Consider the following 24,062-nt stretch of genomic DNA (forward strand, 5'->3'; position numbering starts at 1 on the left):
GTGCTGCACAATATCGTTTAATATTTAGTATCTACTGATATCTACTGCTAGCTAGTTTATTGTGATGGTGCCGTTTTTTTTATTATGTTGCTCTTTGTTGTTTGCATAACTCAGTTACTTTTTTGAAGAAGTAAGTATATAATTAATTGCCCAACACTGGTCATTATTTACTGTACTTGCAGACAGAGTTACAGACTCTCTCCCAGACCACAGACTCATAATACAGTCAGAGCTTTATATATATATAAAAGAAAAGAAAGTTGTGTTTTCAAAATTGGAGTTGAAGTTATTTTTCCTTCCAATAGTGTTAACATGCTGCACAGGTCATGAACAAGATTTTTTTAATTTTCATTGTAAGTGGGCAAAAGCAGGTAATTAAGAGTCGTCTAACATAAATGTAAACGCTGTAATTTGATTATTTTAATAAACATGTAATTTGGATGGATTGGATGCTGGCGTGACCACAGTGCGCACGTCTGCTGTTGCTCACAGTGATCCAAGGGACGCTCAGGGAGTTTGTGTTCAGACACATGAAACATTAGAGGGAACATTGTTGGCGTCCCAGCAGTTATCCCACCTGGAGGCCACTTTGGACCTTTCCTGTTTGGAAGATTGGAAGAACACTTACCGGCACTCTTTGAACTGCTTCAGTTCCCACCTGTCCACTCACTACCTCCTCCACCTGCCAGCAGTCTGCCCCCCCCCCCCCCCCCCCCCACACACACACACACACACACACACACACACTCACCCGCCATCACAAGTCACTCCCTCTCTCCCTCTCAGAGCTCCTGTGATCCCGTCAGCGTTGAAGTTCTTTCGCCGATAAAACTTATTTAACTGACTTTAGCTCAGAGTCTTATCTTTGAGTCCTCACCGTGACACATGGATACAATTACTTTTGCAGTTAATATGTTTGAAATATGTGTTTGTAGCATGAGACGCCTGCAGGCAAGATAGTTTTAAAGTGAACTGACAGATTTTCAGTGTTTAAGATTTTTAGTCAAAACCTAGAAATTGGTCCATAATGAGCACAAGTGCAGTGACACAGCTCTGCAACACCACAAATCACCAAAATCAGTGAGGTAGTGTCGGTGATCCACAGCGTGGAAGGATCTCTCAAGACAACAGTTAATGAGACTCATGCCTGGATCGTACAGTATATAGTATTGTCTTTAACAAATATCTAGCAATGCAATACACTAAGACAAAAAACAAATAATGCAGTTACTGTGGAACTTCAATATGCGGATGAGTTAGGATTCAATTCAATTTTATTTATATAGCGCCAAATCACAACAAAAGTCGCCTCAAGGCGCTTCATAGATACAGAGAAAACCCAACAATCATATGACCCCCTATGAGCAGCACTTTGGCGACAGTGGGAAGGAAAAACTCCCTTTTATCAGGAAGAAACCTCCAACAGAACCAGGCTCAGGGAGGGGCGGGGCCATCTGCTGTGATTGGTTGGGGTGAGAGAAGGAAGACAGGATAAAGACATGCTGTGGAAGAGAGACAGAGATTAATAACAGATATGATTCAATGCAGAGAGGTCTGTTAACACATAGTGAGTGAGAAAGGTGACTGGAAAGGAAAAACTCAATGCATCATGGGAATCCCCGGCGGCCTACGTCTATTGCAGCATAACTAAGGGAGGATTCAGGGTCACCTGGTCCAGCCCTAACTATATGCTTTAGCAAAAAGGAAAGTTTGAAGCCTAATCTTGAAAGTAGAGATAGTGTCTGTCTCCCGAATCCAAACTGGAAGCTGGTTCCACAGAAGAGGGGCCTGAAAACTGAAGGCTCTGCCTCCCATTCTACTTTTAAATACTCTAGGAACAACAAGTAGGCCTGCAGAGCGAGAGCGAAGTGCTCTAATAGGGTGATATGGTACTACAAGCTCATTAAGATAAGATGGGGCCTGATTATTTAAGACCTTGTATGTGAGGAGCAGGATTTTGAATTCTGGATTTAACAGGAAGCCAAAACAGGAGAAATCTGCTCTCTCTTTCTAGTCCCTGTCAGGACTCTTGCTGCAGCATTTTGGATTAGCTGAAGGCTTTTCAGGGAGTTTTTAGGACTTCCTGATAATAATGAATTACAGTCGTCCAGCCTGGAAGTAATAAATGCATGAACTAATTTTTCAGCGTCACTCTGAGACAGGATATTTCTAACTTTAGAGATGTTGCACAAATGGAAGAACGCAGTCTTACATATTTGTTTAATATGTGCGTTGAAGGACATGTCCTGGTCAAAAATGACTCCAAGGTTCCTCACAGTGTTACTGGAGGCCAAGGTAATGTCATCCAGAGTAAGAATCTGCTTAGATACCATATTTCTAAGATTTTCAGGGCCGAGTACAATAACCTCAGTTTGATCTGAATTAAGAAGCAGAAAGTTAGCGGCCATCCAGGTCTTTATGTCTTTAAGACATTCCTGCAGTTTAACTCATTGGTGTATGTTACCTGGCTTCATGGACAGATAGAGCTGGGTGTCATCGGCATAGCAGTGTAAATGTATGCTATGTCTTCTAATGATGCTGCTTAAGGGAAGCATGTATAATGTAAACAGAATTGGTCCTAGCACTGATAAATATTGTTTTGTGTTCTTCTTTACAGCACAGACTTCAGGCTTCCGTGGATGAAGAGTTTAACGCGGCACCCCTCTAGATGAATTCTGCCTACACATCCAATTTATTTATTAACTCTGTGAAAGTGGAAGATTTCACCACAGAATAAGAGAGAGAGAGGGCAACTATCACACAGGAAAGAATGAAAAGAGCTGAAAGCACCACATTAGATCTGATGAGGTTGGTCACAGGAGACTTTATATGCTCTTTAATTCAGTCTGATTGTGTTCCCACTGTGGTCAAATACACATCGTGGTCAAACGTTTCCAACTACTCATCAGGGTGATGAATGTCATGTAATCGACTCTGCGTACTTTTCTTTTTTGAGGTGAAATAATTGTCCAGCATACACCTTTAGTGAGTGAAAAACGAGAGTTTGAGTTTAGTTTGGATTTCCTGTAACACTCACTGGGTCACATGTTTATATACAGGCTCAAAAATACAATATTTAGCAAAATGTCTCCGCAGGCTTGGAAAGTGGAAATCTTTGGTTGGTAAAGATGATGTTAAAGATGTAGGTTGTCACCTCAGCGGTGGTCCTGAGAGCCTTTTACTGTAATCATATGGGTCATTAATGGACATGAGCCAAGGCATTATTACAGTCACAGGAGCCAGGGTATGACTGGGGGTTGAAATCCCTGCATTTTAGGCCACTGATAGCTGTTGTCGTGAGCCACCCCCTCTGTTCAGTGAAGCTCTTCCAGTTTCTCTTCTTTTCTTTAAGTGTATACGTCCTGGAGAGCTGGCACTCTCTTTAGGTTGTGCCATGCATCCATGGAGAGGCTCTCCGAGGACCCAGGAGACAAAGGAAAAGTTTCAAAACGCCCACAGGAACACAGAGAAAGAGCTAAACTGGGTCGACTATAACCAGGGACACAAAAAACTGTCACTGGGCCGAGTTATACTACCCTTTGAATCAATAATAACAGCATCAGCAGTTACAGCCCTGCCCCGGCTTGTGCTCCGCAGCCTGTGGCAGACTGCTGGTGTGTCCTCAAGTTGCAGATCCAAGCAAACCTCTTCCCACACTGGTTGCAGCTGAAGGGTTTCTCCCCCGTGTGAACCCTTTGGTGCTTTTTCAGGTTTCCAGCCTCAGAGAAGTGCTTCCCACAAGTGTCACAGCGGAAAGGCTTCTCGCCTGTGTGCACTCTCTTGTGGACCTCTAGATTGGACAGGCCAGAGAAAGCTTTTCCGCAGGCTCCACATACGTAACTCTTCCTGCGGCGCTCTGTGGGCAAAGTGCATGCGGCACGATTTTTATTAAGGTTAGTGAGGAGAGTTGTCCGATGCTGTGGGGCGATGGCCACCTCAGTGCTGGCCAGCGGTGCTACAGCTCCCCGGACTGATAGAGAGGACTGTGGAGCCCCAGCTGTCTTGGTTTTACCTGTTTTACTAACAGCACCTGTGCTGGAGGACGGTGTGATTCGTGAGGGAGGGACGGTGCTTTCCTGTTGAGAGTAAGTGTTGCCATTTTGAAGCTGCTGCACTTGAGCCTGTGCTGGTGTTCTCCTCCAGGAAGGCTGGGAAGATCCTGGATCCTGCATTCTCAAAGACGTGGGTGCAGAAGTCCCTGAGGAACCAGAGAAAACAAGGAATCAGCTGTCACTAAACTCGGAGCCAGGCAGTTATATGTGATGGTTGCTTTTCCAAGATGAGCGCTATTAATTCTCTATAGGCTCGTCTTGTTCGTGTATTTACTCATTTCTCTTAATGGTATTTCTGTGTAATACAAGTAAATATAAATATATATTAAAAATAAAAGCACCAATGGCTGCACCAGTAAAAACATACAAGGAAAAACAACAAATTCATACGGCAGAAACACGCAAATCAACAACGAGAGCAGCTAAAACAAGTGTGCGCACGCACACAAAGGTTGTTGATCCCTCAGTTTGAACTTCATGTTGCGACTAAATGGCTGTCCATCCTCTCCTCCTCCATCACCATGTGGTACGCTGGAGCCACTATCAGGGACAAACAGAGACTGCAGCGTGTTGTGCGCTCTGCTGAGAAGGTGATTGGCTGCAGACTCCCATCTCTGCAGGACCTGTACACCTCCAGGACACTGGGGCGTGCAGCTCGGATCTCAGCTGACCCTTCTCACCCTGGACACAGTCTGTTTGACCTGCTCCCTTCAGGCAGGAGGCTCCGGTCCATTCGCACCAGAACCTCTCGCCATAAGAACAGTTTCTTCCCCTCTGCCGTCGGACACACGAACAATAACCGTATGACTGTTCCCATCCCTAACACATGACCCTACGCTGTGTTCACTGCATCATTCCATGTTTGGCACTGATCACCACCTGCACTCATGTGTATATCTATCTACTGTTTATTTAAGCGTTATCTGACAGTATGTTTGCACTAAGTACCGCAGCAATTTTCCTAATGTTGTAAACCTGCTCAATATTTGGCAATAAAACCCTTTCTGACTCTGATTTGTTAAACTCAGCGTCCTACTCACTGCACTCACTCTGCTGGTCCACAGACTGTGACATTAGCATGTTCAGACCCTAAAGCATGCAATAGTACAATAGAGACTTTTCATCACCAGTATCTTTTTGTCAGGCTTCAGCAATAACAGCTGCCACAATGACCTCAGTGTGTAAAGGAAAGCTTAACTAACAATAATAATAATACATTTTATTTGAAAGCGCCTTTCAGAACACTCAAGGACACTGCACACAGCAGAATAACAAAAGCAACATAAAAGCCAGCAGTTTACACAATCATAAAAGCATAAGACATAAAACAAATTTAAAATAGCAGAGTGGAGAGGTTATGTGGGATAAGCTGTTTTGAACGAGTTTTGAGTTGGGACCTAAAGAGAGAGAAGGAGGTGATATTTCTTAAATCAGGAGGTCAGGAATTCCAGAGTGGAGCAGCTGAAAGCCCTGCTCCCCATGGTGGCAAAACAGGGGGAGGGGACGGAGAGAGAAAGAGAAGAAGAAGATCTGAGACACCGAGATGGGGCGGTGATCTGAACCAGATCAGAGAGATGATGAATAGTCTTAAATGTGTACAAGAGTATTTTGAAATTGATACGATATTTGACCAGGAGTCAGTAAAGCTGCTGCAGGACAGGAGTGATGTGGTGGACAGAAGAGGTCCTGGTGATGATACGGGCAGCAGAGTTCTGGACGCGTTGAAGCTTGTGGACGGATTTCTGAGTAAGACCAAAAAGAAGTGAATTACAGTAATCGATCCTGGAAGTAACAAGGCTGTGGACAAGAATGGCAGCGGCATGTGGGGTGAGAAAAGGACGGAGACAAATAATGTTGCGCAATTGAAAATATGCAGACCAAGTGACATTATTAATGTTTGAATTGAAAGATAGAGTACTGTCGAGGATGAGACCCAAGCTTTTCACAGAGGAAGAAACGAAGACCAGCGAGTTATTGATAGTAACAGAGAAACTGTTGGTTCTGGATAATGTAGATTTAGAGCCGACCAAGAGGAGCTCGGATTTGTTACTGTTGAGTTTAAGAAAATAAGAAGAGAACCATGAATTTAGTTCAGCTAAGCAGAGGGTGAGGGAGGATGGGGGAAGAGCAGCATCAGGTTTAGTGGACAGATACAGCTGGGTGTCATCGGCATAACAGTGAAACTGGATATTATATTTATGTCCAAGTGGAAGAAGGTAGATAATGAAAAGAAGGGGCCCAGGACAGATCCCTGGGGCACGCCAGTGGTCAGAGGGAAGGGCTGAGAACTGAAGGATTTGAGTTGAATGAACTGAGTGTGATCAGACAGGTATGATTTAAACCAGGCTAGTGGAGTATGGGAGAGACCGATGGAGGCCAACCTACTGAGAAGTATAGAGTGAGAAATAGTGTCGAAAGCAGCGCTCAGATCGAGGAGAATAAGAATGGAAAGTAAACCGGAGTCAGCTGCCATAAGAAGATCATTGGTTATTTTTATAAGCGCTCTTTCAGTGCTGCGGGACTGGAACTGTTCATACAGATTATTATTAGTTAAATGTGAGTGCAGTTGTGTGGCTCAAGAATGAGTCCAGCACACAATCACCCGTCTGCTGTCGACCTGTCTGCTATCACTTTGATGACCACTCCGACGTGGCACCAGTGGAAGCTTTGACAGCACACACTACTGGTTTTAAGTACGTTGATGGAACATCAATAAAGTGATCCAAATATCTGAAGGTGTACACAGGCAGGGCAAAACAACAGCATTAAGAGGCCGTACTGAGGAAAGCAGACAAAGTGTTACCCTGTGATGCAGACAGCCGGCCTGCAGAGGAGAAACTCTGCCCTCCGCTCGGCTTCAACGCCGAGGACGTCGAGGTCTGTGGTGGATCGAGCACTTGCCAAGGCTGTCGACGAGTGTCTATGATAACAACTCTATCCTGGTCACGTTCAGTTGACTTGTTAGGAACAAATGCACATGAAGAGCCACCAGGAGCTGACACAGGGTCACTATCAGGGGCCCAGCGGGTGAAGAAGGTTTCCAGTTCAAAGAGAGAGTAGTCACAGCTCGTGGGGTTGTTGCTGCATCGCTGCTGCTGCTGCTGCTGCTGCTGCTGCTTGGTTGGGTTGGCTGGCATGTTGGTGTCTGGTACCCTCAGCTGGGCCGCCACAATGCTGCTGATATCTTCTGATTCTGCAGGGGTCCTTTGAGGTACTGCAACCTGGAAGGAGAGCAGAAGAAGGACCAAGCTTCATGACACAGGCTTACAGGACTGGGTTGAAAGTTTGAAACTAACAGAAGTTTGCTCATCCTTTTCTTAAGAGAATGTACAGAGAATTATAGTTTCTGTACAAATGTAACAGAAAATGTAACAGAAGCCACAAACTAATCTGTGTACGTGCTCCACTGACAGAAGAGCTGCCACAACAGTCACAGTGTGGTTACTTTAGTAGTCAGAAGGTATAGGCTGAGTCGCGTGTCCTCTAATTAGAGCGAAAGTGCCGTCTGTGTATGATGACGATGCCACAGACAGCACAACACTTTTATTTTTCACTCAGTGTTACACCGGACTGCTTTGGTTAGAGAAAAAAAGATGAGGTCATGAAGATCCCTACAGGAAAATTCATTTCTATATCTATATCATAAACCATAACGCAGTGACAGCGGAGTCCAGCTATCAGCCAGCTCTGTGGTCAATGGTACACTGACCAGAGGATTAAGCTGGAATGTTTCTGATGGGGGAGATGTTGGAGCACCTAGAGCATAGGGAGCCCTGCCCTGGTCCAGGTTGGAACCAAGGACCTGGTAGACGTTTCTTCCTCAGACAAAGGGAGATTCTCAGACATAGACTTCAGGAAAATGTAGCTGCTTCTTCCTTTTAAAAGGAGTCAGGGGGTTTTGCCATTGGATTACAATGAGTCCTGGAAACTTTCCATTACAGGTCCTGGTGGGAAATATCTAGAAAATACTGCAATTCAATTTAACTTGTGTTTACGATAACATGGCACTAGTTCAGCACTTTAACAGTGCTAAATTTATTGAAAATTGCTGCACCTATTTCGATTTTCCCAGTTTAGCACAGTTTGTACAAGTCTGATGATGCTGAAGTATTTAGTACAATATTTGGTATGAGCACATTTATGTTCCTCTTTTTCTGTCATTTCTATAAGTAGTCTTTAGGAAAAGTTCTCTAGGCTTCTTGAAGGACATCCACAGCTCTTCTTTGGATGTTTCTGCCTTTTGTTCTGTAAAAGACTATCCCAAACTGCTTCAGTGATGTTGAGGTCTGGGCTATGGGGAGGTCCATCCACGACTGACAGCGTTGTGTTTTTCTATCCAGATATGCTTTTACTTCACATATTTGGGATCACTGCCATGCTGAAAAATGAAGCTACTGTCCATCAGATGCTCTTCAGATGCAACTGCATGGTTGGTCTGAATTTTATGGTACTTTTCTGTCTTTATAATTACACCAATTTGACAAGATCCCAACACCAGTGGTTGAAATGTAGCCATACCACGCCAGAAGCCCTACCGTGTTTTACAGATGGCTGTAGACCCTCACTGTTGTACCTCTGTCCTGACCTGCTCCATAGTGACATCCATTTGATCTTAGAGGTTTAAGTAGCATGTAAAAGTCATCACTTCATCAGACCTGTTTGACTGATTTTCAGTCCAGTTCCTGTTTAATGTTCACACTTGATCCTTTTCTCTGGCTTCTTTACAGCCACTGAAACCTTTTCTGGTGAGGCTTTAGTGACCAGTCATTGGTCAGGTGCAGGTCCAGATGCATCTCTCAGGTCCCATGTCTTACTGACATGGCTTTCAGATACTGTTGATCTGCTGCAGTTTTTTAGGTTTGGAACTTCCTCTCTCGTCATCCACACTTTGCAAAATTACTGGCTAAAAGATCTTTGAGAATTTTCTTGACACAACAAAAATATATTACGCCTGTGAAACTGTCATCTTTGACATTTGTTTGGTTTTAGTGACAGCCTCCCTTTACAATTGGTTGACTATTGTGTGTAGATGTAACCCTGGTTCATGCCTGAATGATTCACAGGTCAGAGTTCAGTCGCATAACAAACACAGATGAAAGCTGTCCTGTACAGGACAGGACCAAAGATGACTGAAAACTGCAAAATCCATTTACTTTTGGAGTTCAGAGTATTGCAGTGTTTTGAGTAAACTAGTATGTTTGCATGCAGTTCTGTTTGTTTGACTGTAGGTCACTGTAAACCATCTGAACCAACTACAGCACACAGAACAGGGGCTGAAGGTTTATGGTGAGGGTGATATTTCTGTCTGTGTCCAAACACAAACAAGTCAAGATATGGTTGATAATAAAAACCACAGTTTTTAGATTTCCTTTACTGGTTTACAGTGTAAATCATTGATACGTGTGGGTGGAGGCACACCGAAGCCTGAACAAGTGAGAAGGGTTGTGTCAGGAAGGTCATCCAGCTTAAAACCTTCACCACATCAAACATGAAGACGGAGATGAAAGTGTGAAGACAGGCAGCAAGTCAGAGGGAACAGCAGGAGTGTGGAGGTGTGAGGTCTATGAGTATAAAGGGAGAGACGGCCTGAACTGTGGTACTGTGTGTGGGAGGAGCTACAGGTGGGCTTGAGCTGGGGGTGGGATTACATCAGGGACCTGCAGCGCTGATGGACAGGCTGATGAGGTCAGGCAGGAGTCTCTGTGGACTGTGATGTTTGCAGATGAGGGAGCGGGTGGAGGAGAGCCTGGAGAGTAGAGGAATGAAAGTCAGCAGAAACGTGTGTGAATGAGACCAGAGGAAAGGTGAACATGTAAGGAGCAGAGACAGTGAAGGAGGATGAGTTTAAATACCTGGGACCATCCAGAGAGAGCTGCAGGCAGGGTGGAGTGGGTGGAGAAGAGTGTCAGAAGGATAGCTGCGAGAGTGAACGGGAAGGTTTTAGAAGATGGCAGTGAGAGCTGCTGTGATGTATGATGTGGAGACGGTGGCACTGACACAAAGACAGGACGCAGAGCTGAAGATGCTCAGGTGTTCACTGCGAGTGAGCGGGATGGACAGGACTAGAGGCTGGGATGGTTCGCACATGTGCAGAGCAGGGAGGGTGGATGTACTGGACATAGGATGATGAAGATGGAGCGGGAAAGAGGAAGACCTCAGAGGAGGTTCATGGATGTAGTGAAGGAGGAGATGCAGGGCGATGCTGGGATAGGGTGAGGCTGATGATGCTGTGAAGACATCAGCGATGTGTTTGCAGAGGGTGGTTACTGGGACTATAATTAACTGGGCAACAGTGCCAATCCCCAAGAACCATTACAGCCTCTGCTCCATGCTTAGAACAGGGGAGATTTTGTGTGTCCACCTTATTTCTGCCTCACAAAGACATGACGGCTTCAATCAAACATCACATTTGGAGTCATCATAATTATCGATTTCAACTTGTCCAGTACGTTGTTCTCTCCATTTCTCACCATCAGTACTGGTTTCCTTGAAGCACTTCCACTATGAAGGCCTGACTCACAGTGTTTTCCCATCAGATGTTACTGGAACACCACCGAGTCCTTGGTTCAGGTATGTGGATGACACCTGGGTGAAAATCAGATCTCAGAATCCCAGGTTCTAGTTCGATGTTTCAGGTAGTGTGTAATGTTTAGCTTACCCCAGTTTAGGTGTTTGTTAGTTTCTCTCTCTTTGCTTTTGTTTGTACTTTTGCTCAGCCAAATAACGGCTTGTGTTTCGTTCATCACCTCACTCTGCCTCCATCATGTTTTTGGGTCTCACTCCACGCCGTCTGCTTCACCTTCAGACGTGACAACCTGGGCCTCACAGAGTTTCTGTCTGATTTTTCAAAGTTTTTATCTGATTTAGTGCTCAGCTCAGATAAAATAATTATTGTGGGTGATTTTAACATCCATGTAGATGCTAAAAATGACAGCCTCAACATGGCATTTAATCTGTTATTAGTAGGGGCGGGTTAAAAAATCGATTTTAGTTTGAATAAAGCGACATCAATTCAATAAATCCTGAACCGATTTTTAAATATAAATGTATTTTTCCAGAAATGCCAGAATCTCAGCTTAAAGCTCACAAAACTATTTGAACAACCGCCGAACAGCTAAAACAGGAAATGAGAGCAGGTACATGGATTTCATTCACCGTGGATCGTTCACCCGGCAGCACGTACACGGACAAGCTGTCAGGGCTGAAAATTTCACAGATTCTGATGCTGCAGGTTGAGTAACTCCGACTAAAACTGACTGAACCCGCAGCAAAAGGAGATCCAAACTACACTTCATGTTTGATAAGCATCGTCATCTCTGACCTTTGCTGTTTTGCTTCCACCACGATAAAATCACACTTCCTGCACAGCTCTCTCTGTACTTCAAGAACAGTTTCCCGCCTCAGATCTGTTTTCTGCATTACTCTCTGCTTATTAGGCATCAGTCTACAGTTCTATTCAGTGCTGTTGGCACCTGTTTTTTTCTCAACAATGACATCTGACAACAAAACCTCATTTCTGCAGTTTAAGATCGAAGAAATAGAAACTTTACACTCAGCTGTGTCTGTAATCAAACCTCTATAACTTTGCTCTGCTTCACTTCAGCAGCATCAGGTGATGTTTATACAGAGATGGGCAGTAACGCGTTACTGTAATCCGATTACTTTTTTCAAGTAACGAGTAAAGTAAGGGATTACTATTGCAAAAACGGTAATTAGATTACCGTTACTTTCCCGTAGGAACGCTGCGTTACTGCGTTACTAAAACCGTGATTTTTTGCGAGAATGTCTCACGACAGTGACGTAAGCGAGTGCGCCGTTCGTGACAACAGCTGTGTGCAGATCAACAGTGGATCATATATCGAGTGCGGGAGAGAGTATGAGCGTGCAGCGTTTAAAGCGTGGAAGTACTGACCTTACTTTGAGTTTGATTCCATAAAAAGTGACAAAAACATTAGTGTCCGCTGTGCGTGGGAAGAAAACTTCTTTTTACAGCGAAAAAAAACCCTAAACTTCCAACAAGCACCGAGTAGCTACGACGTAATGGGAAACTCACAGAGAAACTCGCGGATTCTTCCACTGACCGCTGCACACCTGCACCAGGGTAAACCTCCGCCTGCCCCACTCCTGCTTTACAGGTGAAAATAGAGCAACAGGACCGCTGAGTCTTTGACTTTATTTATTTTCTGCTGTGTTTTACTTGCATCTATTTGAAAGACTGAGTGTAAACACAAAAAATATTTTATTTTATGTGCTGGAATGTGCAGAAAATAGGTTTAAATGTTAAACTAATTTCTTCCAGTCAGAGAATGTTGCAGATAATTAAATTTTTGCTTGATGCATAAAGTTAAAAGATTAAAACTAATAAAACAAGTTTTAAAAAGAGACTTTTCCATTTGATTACATTTATATGATGGATTATGCAGAAAAAGTAGAATTGGGCTGAAAGATCTATCACTTTATTACCTCTTCAGGTTGTAAATCGTGTTTTTAAAAAGTAACTAAGTAACTAAGTAATTAATTACTTTTGAAAATAAGTAATCAGTAAAGTAATGGGATAACTTTTTGGGGGAAGTTACTGATTACTTTTTTCAAGTAACTTGACCAACACTGTGTTTATATGTTGATTGATGGTTTTCTTTAGTTTTTGATCTACTGCAGAATATTTTTAAGGTTATCTGCTATAAAAGCCAGGCCAGGAAAATCTCCTTCATGTTTTATCCTCAGTTACTTTGACACAAAGACATCTGCTGTGATGTTCACACCTCTGAAGTCTCACAGCGTCAGCTTTGTTTTTATACATAGATACAAAAATATGAACATGTACTGATAAATGATCAGAATTATAATATTTCTCACTGTCTGAGTGAAAATATTTATTAGACTCAATTGGCTTCTGTCAAACTGTAAAAGAACCCACCCACCACTTTAATCACACTCTAGATCTTGTTTTAACATATGGCGTAGAAACTGAACATTTAACAGTGTTTCCTGAAAACCCTCTGCTGTCTGATCATTTCCTGATAACATTTACATTTACAATAATTGATTACACAGCGGTGGAGAGTAGACTTTATCAAAGTAGATGTCTTTCTGAAAGCGCTGTAACTAAGTTTAAGAATATAATCCACCCACTGTTATCATCTTCAATGCCCTGTACCAACATAGAGCAGAGCAGCTATCTGAACGCTACTCCAACAGAGATTTATAAGAAAGCCCTCCGCAAAGCCAGAACATCTTACTATTCATCACTGATTGAAGAAAATAAGAACAACCCCAGGTTTCTCTTCAGCTCTGTAGCCAGGCTGACAAACAGTCAGAGCTCTGTTGAGCCAACCATCCCTTTAACGTTAACTAGTAATGACTTCATGAACTTCACAAATAAAAGTCTAGGAAGAAGTCCACAAGAACTTCTTCCTAGAGTATTTAAAAGTAGAATGGGAGGCAGAGCCTTCAGTTTTCAGGCCCCTCTTCTGTGGAACCAGCTTCCAGTTTGGATTCAGGAGACAGACACTATCTCTACTTTCAAGATTAGGCTTCAAACTTTCCTTTTTGCTAAAGCATATAGTTAGGGCTGGACCAGGTGACCCTGAATCCTCCCTTAGTTATGCTGCAATAGACGTAGGCCGCCGGGGATTCCCATGATGCATTGAGTTTTTCCTTTCCAGTCACCTTTCTCACTCACTATGTGTTAACAGACCTCTCTGCATTGAATCATATCTGTTATTAATCTCTGTCTCTCTTCCACAGCATGTCTTTATCCCGTCTTCCTTCTCTCACCCCAAACGGTGGCAGCAGATGGCCCCGCCCCTCCCTGAGCCTGGTTCTGCCGGAGGTTTCTTCTTCTTCTTCTTCTTGGGTTTTTCTCTGTATGTGTTACTGTAGGGTCTACCTTACAATATGAAGCGCCTTGAGGCGACTGTTGTTGTCATTTGCCACTATATAAATAAAATTGAATTGAATTAAATTTTAATCATTAGAGAAAAAATGACCAGTAATCATCCCACAGATGTAATATTATCTACAGCTACTCTTAGTACCATTGATGTTAAGTTAGACTCTTTTTCTCTAATTGATCTTTCTGAGTTAACTTCAATAATTACTTCCTCCAAACCTTCAACGTGTCTTTTAGACCCCATTCCTACAAAACTGCTCAAAGAAGTCCTGCCATTAATTAATGCTTCGATCTTAAATATGATCAACCTATCTCTAATGATCGGCTATGTACCACAGGCCTTCAAGCTAGCTGTAGTTAAACCTTTACTCAAAAAGCATCTCTAGACCCAGCAGTCTTAGCTAATTATAGGCCAATCTTTAACCTTCCTTTCATATCAAACATCCTTGAAAGAGTAGTTGTCAAACAGCTAACAGATCATCTGCAGAGGTTTATTTGAAGAGTTTCAGTCAGGTTTCAGAGCTCATCACAGCACAGAAACAGCTTTAGTGAAGGTTACAAATGATCTTCTTATGGCCTCTGACAGTGGACTCATCTCTGTGCTTGTCCTGCTAGACCTCAGTGCAGCGTTCGATACTGTCGACCATAATATCCTATTAGAGCGATTAGAACATGCTGTAGGTATTACAGGTACTGTGCTGCAGTGGTTTGTATCATATCTATCTAATAGACTCCAGTTTGTGCATGTAAATGGAGAGTCCTCTTCACACACTGAGGTTAATTATGGAGTTCCACAGGGTTCAGTGCTAGGACCAATTCTGTTTACATTATACATGCTTCCCTTAGGCAGCATCATTAGAAGACATAGCATACATTTACACTGCTATGCAGATGACACCCAGCTCTATCTGTCCATGAAGCCAGATAACACACACCAATGAGTTAACCCTTTAAGCGCCATCATAGAACCAAGAGCCAGAGCTTATCTTTATATTTTTACATGCTGTAGTGCCATTTTTAGGAGTATTTCAAGTTGCTATACATCAGTACAAGGCCATTTACACCATGATAAGGGAAAGACCATCTCTGAATTGAGGAGGGGGCCTAATTGGGTACATCTGTCACCATCTTACAATGCTGTGATTGCAGCCATTCCCCAACTCTCTGTGGATGGTACTCATGGTTATTGATCAGTGGTTGTTGATCAATGGTCATGACAATTTGCATATTAATGAAGGAACTGACCTCCCAGCCCATTGTTCCTTCAGTGAGATGTATGTGTGGTGTGTTAACATGAGTGCAGCATTTCACTGTATATGTTATTTGTAGCTGGAGTGTGTGTGTGTGTGTGTGTGTGTGTGTGTGTGTGTGTGTGTGTGTGTGTGTGTGTGTGGTGGGGAGCAGAGTTGGGGTGTTCATGTTAAGATGGTTTTGAACCTTTGTATCTGTAAGAGAAATATATTCAGAGCTCTGGAAAACGACTCGAGTCTGTTGTGGTTGTTTTTTTCCATCATCTGGTCCTCTTCATGTTAACCACCAACCGCGACACCTATGAAACTACGTGTAATCTAACATAAATTAATGGGTATGTGCAATGTTATAGCTCAAAGTTGAATGTTTTCTAAGCAGAGAGCAGTAGAAACGGGAGAACTGCCAGGTTATTGCACACCACTGGAAACCAGTAAGGCTGCAGTTTGTGTCCATGTTTGTCCAGACTTTTGTAAAAGTAAAGACTAAATGAATTTACGAGGTTCAATTTTATTTTATTTAAATGGTGTCAAATGACAACAACAGTCACCTCCAAGTGGCAGAAAGATTAAGGTCAACAATTTAATATAAGACCAAATGTGAAATAGGATTATGATGCAGACAAACAGCCAGAAAAGTTCAGTTATTACTTTTAAACATAAGATACACATTTGACAGAATTAGTGTATGAATTTTTGTGCTTGCAAAAATCTGTGTTGTCAGATCACAGTGACCTTGACCTCTGACCACCAGTCCCAGTAAACATGTGTGCCAATCTTCAAGAAATACTCACAAGGGCTTCCTAAGAGTTTGTATTCATGACACCAGAATGGGCTAACAATCTATTACATGGATAAAACACACATACATAAAATAAAGATTTCTGCTTTTATTTTGAAATTGTAAATGTTGAACAGTGGCTCACTTATCACTCCGGTCTAAAGCACACACATTTTCTAATGACCAAAAGGCTTCAGTTAAAAAATGAATCAAAAACTTTCAGTCAAATGTTCTCATGGTGAGCTTTAGAGCTGTGAGAATGAACACTTACTGCTTTCACTTCCTGTCAACAGTATGGAATAGATTTGACTGGAACTGCCCTTGGGCACACACAGCAACACTTAGCATGACTTTACACAACATGAGTTACATAAAAAACTGGATCTGCATCTTTAGAGGCCTAATAACCTGCTAGCATGCTAAAGCTGAAACAAAACAAGTGTTGTGTTTTCAAAAGGTGAAGCTAATATACTCAAGGTAAACGTCTGACTTTGGAGACCACAGGCCAAACCAAGCAAAGCAATGCTAAACCCCAACAAATGCCCTTACTGAGTGTCTCACTTAAATGCAATATATTATTTAGGATGTCTGTAGCTCAGGAGGTAGAGCAGGACACAATCATGTGAAGGCTGCTCCAGTCTACGTGCTTTGGACAGGACTAACCCAACTTGCTCTCTGATGCATCCCTTGGAGTGAATGTTTGACAGAAAGCACTTAAGCATAGAAAAAGTAGAAGTGCTTTGAATAGAGAATCACTACCTAAGAACGAGTCAATTTACACCACTAACAGCCAGGGTACACGCTACATTTCCTGAAGCCTATTTTAACCTCAGGGCACCATCCATCCATCCACTTCCACTTATCCTTTCCAGGGTCGTGGTGTGTGCTGGAGCCTATCCCAGCTGTCATAGGGCGAGAGGCGGGGTACACCCTGGACAGGTCGCCAGTCTGTCGCAGGGCCAACACACAGAGACAGACAACCATTCGCACTCACATTCACGCACAGATTCACACCTATGGGCAATTTAGATTAATCAATTAACCTATCCCCACTAATCACACCAGGACACGATTTTTAAAATAAGGCTACCGTATTTTCTGCACTATAAGGCGCACTTAAAATCCTTTAATTTTCTCAAAACTCGACAGCGCGACTTATAATCTGGTGCGCCTTATGTATGAATTCTGGTTGTGCTTACTGACCTGATCCGACTTTATGTGCTACACGGCGCTGGAAAATCTGTCAAAAGTGTTTTAGTACGACGTTGGTAAGCTACGAAGGCGCACCGCTTGGAGCATTACGGCTACCGTAGTCAGGAGCCTCGCAGAGTAATCTGGGTCCTAAACTCCGTCCACTTCAGGTCCCAAAGTCAAACGAACACTGCGGCATCACTGAGAGTTAAAAACTGTCTAAATTCTTTCATCTGTAATAAAATCATCAGCTTTGTTGCTTTACCAGGTGCAACAATTAAGTTTAACATCCTGGCATCCATGAAAACAGAATTTATTAAAATTTAATGAAGCTAGAAGTTAGCAGGAAGTTAGCTCGCTAGCTTCCACCTAAACATGACATACCATGTTCTGACTGAGAGATTTCTGAAACAAATTCAAACGTACAGCTCTGCTATCACTTCCAACATAAATGAGGACAGAAAACTAAACAGCAGTGATGTTTGTAGGGTTACTGAAGTTGGGCTAGCTGGTATATAATGATGTGCTACGTGATTGCTAGCAACACAGCTATGTTAGCATAATATAAACAGTGAAGCTGGAGGATGAATGTTAACTTTTTTCCACTCGATAAAAGTTAATGTGAGGGTTCCTGATAGTTAGAGACAAATGCAGTCGCATGGCAGGATGCTGTAAAAGGACCAAACTTCAGCCAGGAGAACAACTGAGATAATCCATCCACAATACGAGGTTAGTCATTCATATACTGCAACAACATGGGAATAGAGCAGCTGTGATTGAATACAGCATTAATGAATCAATGGTACGGACGTCGAAGAAGCAAGAAGAATGAGTATATAATTATTATAATATAATCCAGTGCGCCTAATGGTCTGAAAAATACAGTACTCATTAACAGTGTGTTAGCCCTTTCATCTAAGATGTTCCTGACTGTATGGCCATGTTTTGTGGATGGTGTCTCTTTAGGTGTTTTTTCAGGTTGCTGGGGTCAGAAAACTTTTCGGGGCAGAGCGAGCACTGGTACGGTCGCTCCCCTGTGTGGATGTTCCTGTGGATCTTCAAATTCCACAACTGGGAGAATTTTTTACCACAGATGGTGCAGCCATATGGCTTTTCTCCAGTATGGGTTCTCATATGAGATTCCAAATTTGCTGGAGCAGGAAACCTTTTCCCACAGAAACTACAGACACAATCCCTCTTCGTGGGATTTTTTGGGCCCTGACTTGGACCTGGGTGCAGATACTGTTGAGACCCCTGGACTGACAGGTGTCCTGCTTGCGTCTGACTTGACACCTGACTTTGGCTGGACTCATCTGACAGATCAATAACAGGAAGCTTCTGCTCAAAGGGATAAGTGGGCAACTTTCTAGAATTCTCAGCGGCTGATCCCCTCTCTGTTGCGTTCTCAGCAGCCGATCCCCTCCCAGAGCTGCCAGGCTCTCCTCCAGTGAGTGTGCCAGGCAAGTATGAGAGTGGAGCGAAGTGTGAGGACAGCCCTGGAAGGCTCTCACTGTAACCGCCCCCCCTATTAGTCCACAGCGAAGAATGGCCACAGCTGACCTCTGAGAAGCCCCGCCCAGAGTCCTGCAGGTCGGACAGCCAATTGGTGGACATCTGTGTGGTTTCATCAAAGGACAGCACTCCTCTGCAGTCGTCTGTACTGGACTCCACCAACCCTGGACACAGACAGATTCAGAGTCAAGTTCTCACCCAGCTAGGGTTAAATGGACTCAACATTCTCACAGGGTTTTCTGGAGCGAGAATCCTTGATGTAGGGCAAAACATCAGATGATGCAATATGATGACTGACGACTCAGTTCTATTTTATTTATATAGCACCAAATGACAGCAACAGTAGCCCTCGAGGGGACACGTTTGATGTCATCAGGCTGCTGTAGTCGGAGTCAGAACACTTCCTAAACTGATCTACAGTTCACAGTGAACGGGTCTGCTCACCCTCCTGTATGCTGAGGCACGGCCGGTTCCGAGGTCTCGTCATTGGCTCCACCTCCTCCACCTTCACCAGCACCACATCTGGCTCCTCATCCTTCTGCCCACACAAAGAAAACATAGGAACTGTCTGATGCAATACACAACACGATACCAGTGAAAACTGTGAAAAAAGAATACGAACTCAAGTATAGTGAAGTTTATTTAGACATCAAAGTCACAAAGTACTGTACAATCACTCCAAAACAATTAATAGCAATACAGAACCATGAAAAAAGCCCCGCCCCTCCCTGAGCCTGGTTCTGCTGGAGGTTTCTTCCTGTTAAAAGGGAGTTTTTCCTTCCCACTGTTGCCAAAGTGCTTGTTCATAGGGGGTCATATGATTGTTGGGTTTTTCTCTGTATGTAGTATTGTAGGGTCGACCTTACAGTATAAAGCACCTTGAGGCGACTGTTGTTGTGATTTGGCGCTGTGTAAATAAAACTGAATTGAATAACAAACCAAAGGACGTCAGCAGAAAGCCGGATTACACAGAAAAGTTTTGAACTGTGTTTTGAAAGACTCCACAGAGTTGACTGAACAGAGCCGGGAACAGACTCAAGCGCTCTGTGCCGCCCAGTCTTCAGTCTTATACGAGCAAAAACTATTAGGTTTTGAGCTTGTGAGCAAAGACCGCAGACAGCAAGTATTTTGGAGCTTGTCTGTATGTAAGTGTGAGAATTTGAAAATCTAAAATCAACTGAAAGCCCCTGAAAATTAATAAAAGGGTAATGTGAACTTGCTAGGTGCAGCATGTTGTATGACTGGGAGGCATGAATGAGACGATACACATATCCTGGTAAAAAGCATTACAGTGGTCTAGGCACGCTGACGCATGAACGGTTTCCTCTGGTTCAGAGCACAACACTACAGCTCACAGTTTAGAGTAGAAAAGAAACAGGAGCGTGACATCGACCCTATACATGTGAGCCAACGTTCAGAATTAAACATGACATCAAGATTAGGAAAACGGGTCTTCACAGAGGAGCTGATTCTTGAATACATATCAGCAGGAGCTATAATGTAGCCTCAGTCTTGTTGGAACTAAAGATAATATATATATTTATTATTGGAGAGGCGGTCACAATTCTGGGATAAACAGTGAACTAGTGTGGACAGCCTATCCAGCTGCTGAGGCTCAAACATTTGTCTGCGCCACAGAAACAAGAAACACTAGAAAAGGACGTTAAAGGAAAACAACAATGGCCCCACACTGAACCTTTTGAGCCCCACAGCTTAGAGATGCAGTATAAAAGGAGAACTTGCTCACCCAAATACAATGTCCTTCCAGATAAATAAGAAGAAAACCAGTCTAGTGCTGAGCTGGAGATACCAGCCAAAACACTGAGCCTATTAAATATTATGGTAACAGAATCAAACGCAGCGCGGAGGTCAAGAAATATGAGTAAACAACAATTTACTGGTTTCCACCTTGGTCAAAACCGGACTAGCTCGTTATCCTCTTCAGGTTATTTGAGGGAGTTTGTCCAATCAGTCTGCAGGTGTTCGGTGGGAGAGACATTCAGTCACGTCCCTCAGGGGATCCTGTGGGCGGGGCTTCAGGAGTATGTGGTCTGGTCCATTTAGTCCCTCAGAACTGCAGTGACAGCTTGGTCCATACTGCCTGCCTGAGCCGTCCCTGTTGGAAGGTATATTTTTTGGTGGTCCCAAGAGGTCATGTGGTGGCTTTAGCTCAGGAAGTAGAGCAGGTCATCCTCCTCCTCTACTGCCGAATTGGAAGGTTGGCGGTGATCCCTGCCTGCTCTAGTTAGTATCCTTGGGCAGGATACTAACTTGCTCTTCAGCGTAATTGTTAGATACAAAGCACTTAAGTATAGTAAAAATGCTTGAATGAATGGATGCTGTGTAAAAATCTTTGAGTGCTCAGCGTAGAGAAGCACTAGAGTAGAGCTGTGACTTCCTGCAACCTCTCTCAGGTGGCTTGGGAGCACCTCTGGATGGCCAGGGAGCAGGAGATCTGGGTTTTCTGCTTGACTGCCACCCCCACGAGTTGTTAGAAAATGGATGAATGGACAAATGTGATTTCTGTGTTATTATCACTGATTTGAAGTAACCTCTGCAGTAGGGGTGGGTTTTGATTATCGATTTATCAATTAAAATCGATTCTGGCTTGGATAATGTGATATCGATTCATTAAAATCCTGAATCGATTTTTAAATGTAAATTTATTTTGCCCGAAACGCCAGAATCTCAGGTTAAACCTCACAAAATTCCAACAACCACCAAACAGCTCAAACAGTAAATGAGAGCAGGAACACGGATTCTGCACAAAGACGTAAACACAAAGCTCGACCCGCCGACGGATCAGGATCAGTGAGATGTCGCCTTTCTCACCTGACGGCACGGACACGGTCGGGGCTGAAAGCCGACAGCTCGCTGAGTCTGATGTGTCGGCGGGTCGAGCTTTGTGTTCACGCCCTTTTTGCGCCGATTCTGAAGCTGTTAGTTTTATCGCTCTCCAAACAATATTGACCGAACCAGCAGCAAAAGAAGATCCAAACTACGCTTCACATAAACATCGTCATGAATTCACTCTGACTTTTGCTGTTTTGCTTCCACCACGATGCACAGCTCTCTCTCTCTCTCTCTCCAACAACAGTTTCCCGTCTAAAAATCTGTTTTCTGCATTATTCGCTTGCTTGTTACGCACAAGTCTACCGTTGTTTACAGCCTGTCGGACGCTGTTTTTTTCCTTTTACTTACTTCCGAAAAGAAAACCTAATTTCTGCCGTTCAATACTGAACAAATTTAAACTTTTTAAAATTATGCAAAACTGCAAAACGCTGTGTCTCTAAAACCTCTGTAACTTTGCTCTGTTTCACTTCAGCAGCATCAGGTAATGTTCATGTGTTGATTCATGGTCTTCTTTCATTTTTGATCTACTGCAGAATATTTTTATAAAATCCAGGGCAGGAAATTCTCCTTCATGTTTTTCTGTGTTTTATCTTCAGCTACTTTGACACAAAGGCCTCTGCTGTGATGCTCACACCTTTGATAAAGTCTCACAAGTGTCAGCTTTCTTTTTATAGATATAAAAATATGGAAATGTACTGATGCATGATCTGACTTATAATATTTCTGACTGTCTGAGGCAAAATTTCCCCGACTCAAATCGAATGGAATCGTGGATCGAATCGATTCTAGAAATCAGTGACGATACCCAGCCTAGTATGCAGTACAACAGCAGAGGACGCCTTCATGCAGGTGTCAAGGGTTACATCTGAAGCTTTATTTATCATTTATCAGCTGTAATGTTTCTGCAGGGTCTGAAAACAAATAACCCACGCATTTGAGGTAAAAGACAACATTTTATTCCTTAATGAAATGATGCATGCAGAAAGTGGAAACCTACCAAAATGAGCAATGCTCTGACGCTAACATGAGCTACAAACAAATGTAGACTCGGTAACTAAAATACTTTGCAATTCAAACAAAGCCATTTCAGATCAATTCCAACCCAACAGCGTGTGACAAACATCACTGTTACTAACTGCTAGGTTAGCAGTGTTCATGCTTAGCACAGTCTCCCTCCCAAAGGTTAAAACAGCCAGTCTGTAAATGTGACTGGACACATTTTAATGTAACAGCTGATGTAAACGTGCTTTTGTGGGCCACAAACCTTTGACAGCAGGTCACTACGTGCACTGACGGCAGCACGGTTTCAGGTCTCGTCACACATCGTATTCCTCTGTGCCACAGTGAGGGCGAGTCACGTCGTTGCACTGGCTGACGCGCTCGTTCACTACCGAGAGCGCGCTGCAGTTTGTCCCCTGGTACAGTAGTGATACACACATTAATCTGCTGTCTGCACATCTCACTGATCAAACTAATGCAGCTTCATCCACAGCAGCACAGGTAAAGGTAGCACAGTGCTGAGCCTTTGAACAACATGTGCTCTTAACCCGGGTGTAGGGCTGTGCGATATGCCCAAAATCCCAAGTCACAACCATATATATCACAAAATAGTGAATTTGCTGTAAATTCTGTGAATCTCGGCCGACTCGACCTGCGTGAAGTGTTTTCAGCTGGGCGTCGTGTACCTGCAGTCGAGTGTTTAGACCGATGCATTAAACAGCCTGCAGAGTGTAGAGAGTCTAAGGTTTATTTGGAGCACCTGACGGCTCTTTTTGCTTCTCGTCCGTAAACTCTCTCCGTACTCTGTCAGGGGATTCTTGTGTAGGTGTTACGGCCCTGGCCATAATGTGTCGTGGTGGCTGTTTTTCGTTCTGCCTGTCTGTGTCTTTAAAAGTCTCTGCAGGTCCCTGATTGGAGAAGCTGACGGCTGCTGATTGGTCCCCTGATCATGTGGCTGCTTTGAAAATCTGTCACCAGCAGCTGACAGCAGCCAGTGTTGCCAACTTCGTCGCTATATTTAGCGAGTTTTCAGACCCCTTAGCGACATTTTTTCTAAAAAGCGACTAGCGACAAATCTGGCGACTTTTTCTGGTGTTACTGGAGACTTATTTATGACGACTTTTTGACGTGAAAATGCGTATCGCTCTTTTTCTCAACAAGCAGCGGTGCTGCCGTGGACACCTCACCCGTGCCAAAGCGCTCACGGGCGGACGATAGTCCTCCCCAGCTGCTATCAGGGCAGGAGATGTTCACACCTGTGCATCCAAACGGCAAATGAATCGCGTATGAGCGAAGCCGCTGCTCCCGCACTGACTGTAACGCAGTCAGTTCTTCTTTTACTCTTTTACTCTTATGCTGTTTTGTGGATCACAAGGTTTAAAACTACTTATAAACACACACACACAAAGTAACTCCACCAGAGTGCCTGTTTCGGGTCACTTTTGCCGGTCCAAGCCCGGGTAAAGGAGCAGGGTTGGAATTGTGACATTAAAAAACAATAACTGCTAAAAGAAATTTAATTCGTAGTTCTAAAT

The 24,062-nt window shown here is 43.4% G+C and overlaps 1 protein-coding gene across 3 annotated transcripts in view; it reads right to left on the reverse strand.

The window, feature by feature from the left end:
- Nucleotides 1–2,357: 2,357 nt before the first annotated feature.
- The window catches only part of LOC146667261 (uncharacterized), a 29,973-nt gene continuing 8,268 nt past the window's right edge, over nucleotides 2,358–24,062 (reverse strand). For 2 of the 3 annotated variants that reach the window (XM_085408924.1, XM_085408926.1), the window contains exons 5-8: nucleotides 19,120–19,213; nucleotides 18,724–18,839; nucleotides 6,856–7,273; nucleotides 2,358–4,198 (exon numbers count right to left, since the gene is read on the reverse strand). In XM_085408924.1, coding sequence (XP_085265050.1) covers nucleotides 3,567–4,198; nucleotides 6,856–7,273; nucleotides 18,724–18,839; nucleotides 19,120–19,213 — 1,260 coding nt within the window. In that variant the 3' untranslated portion in view covers nucleotides 2,358–3,566. The remainder of the gene's footprint in view (nucleotides 4,199–6,855; nucleotides 7,274–18,723; nucleotides 18,840–19,119; nucleotides 19,214–24,062) is intronic. The other variant, XM_085408925.1, reaches the window with a different exon arrangement.

Source organism: Rhamphochromis longiceps, linkage group LG6 (assembly GCF_057381845.1).
Source record: "Rhamphochromis longiceps isolate RC_006_pf linkage group LG6, R_longiceps_female_GT1.1, whole genome shotgun sequence".
Taxonomy (NCBI): domain Eukaryota; kingdom Metazoa; phylum Chordata; class Actinopteri; order Cichliformes; family Cichlidae; genus Rhamphochromis; species Rhamphochromis longiceps.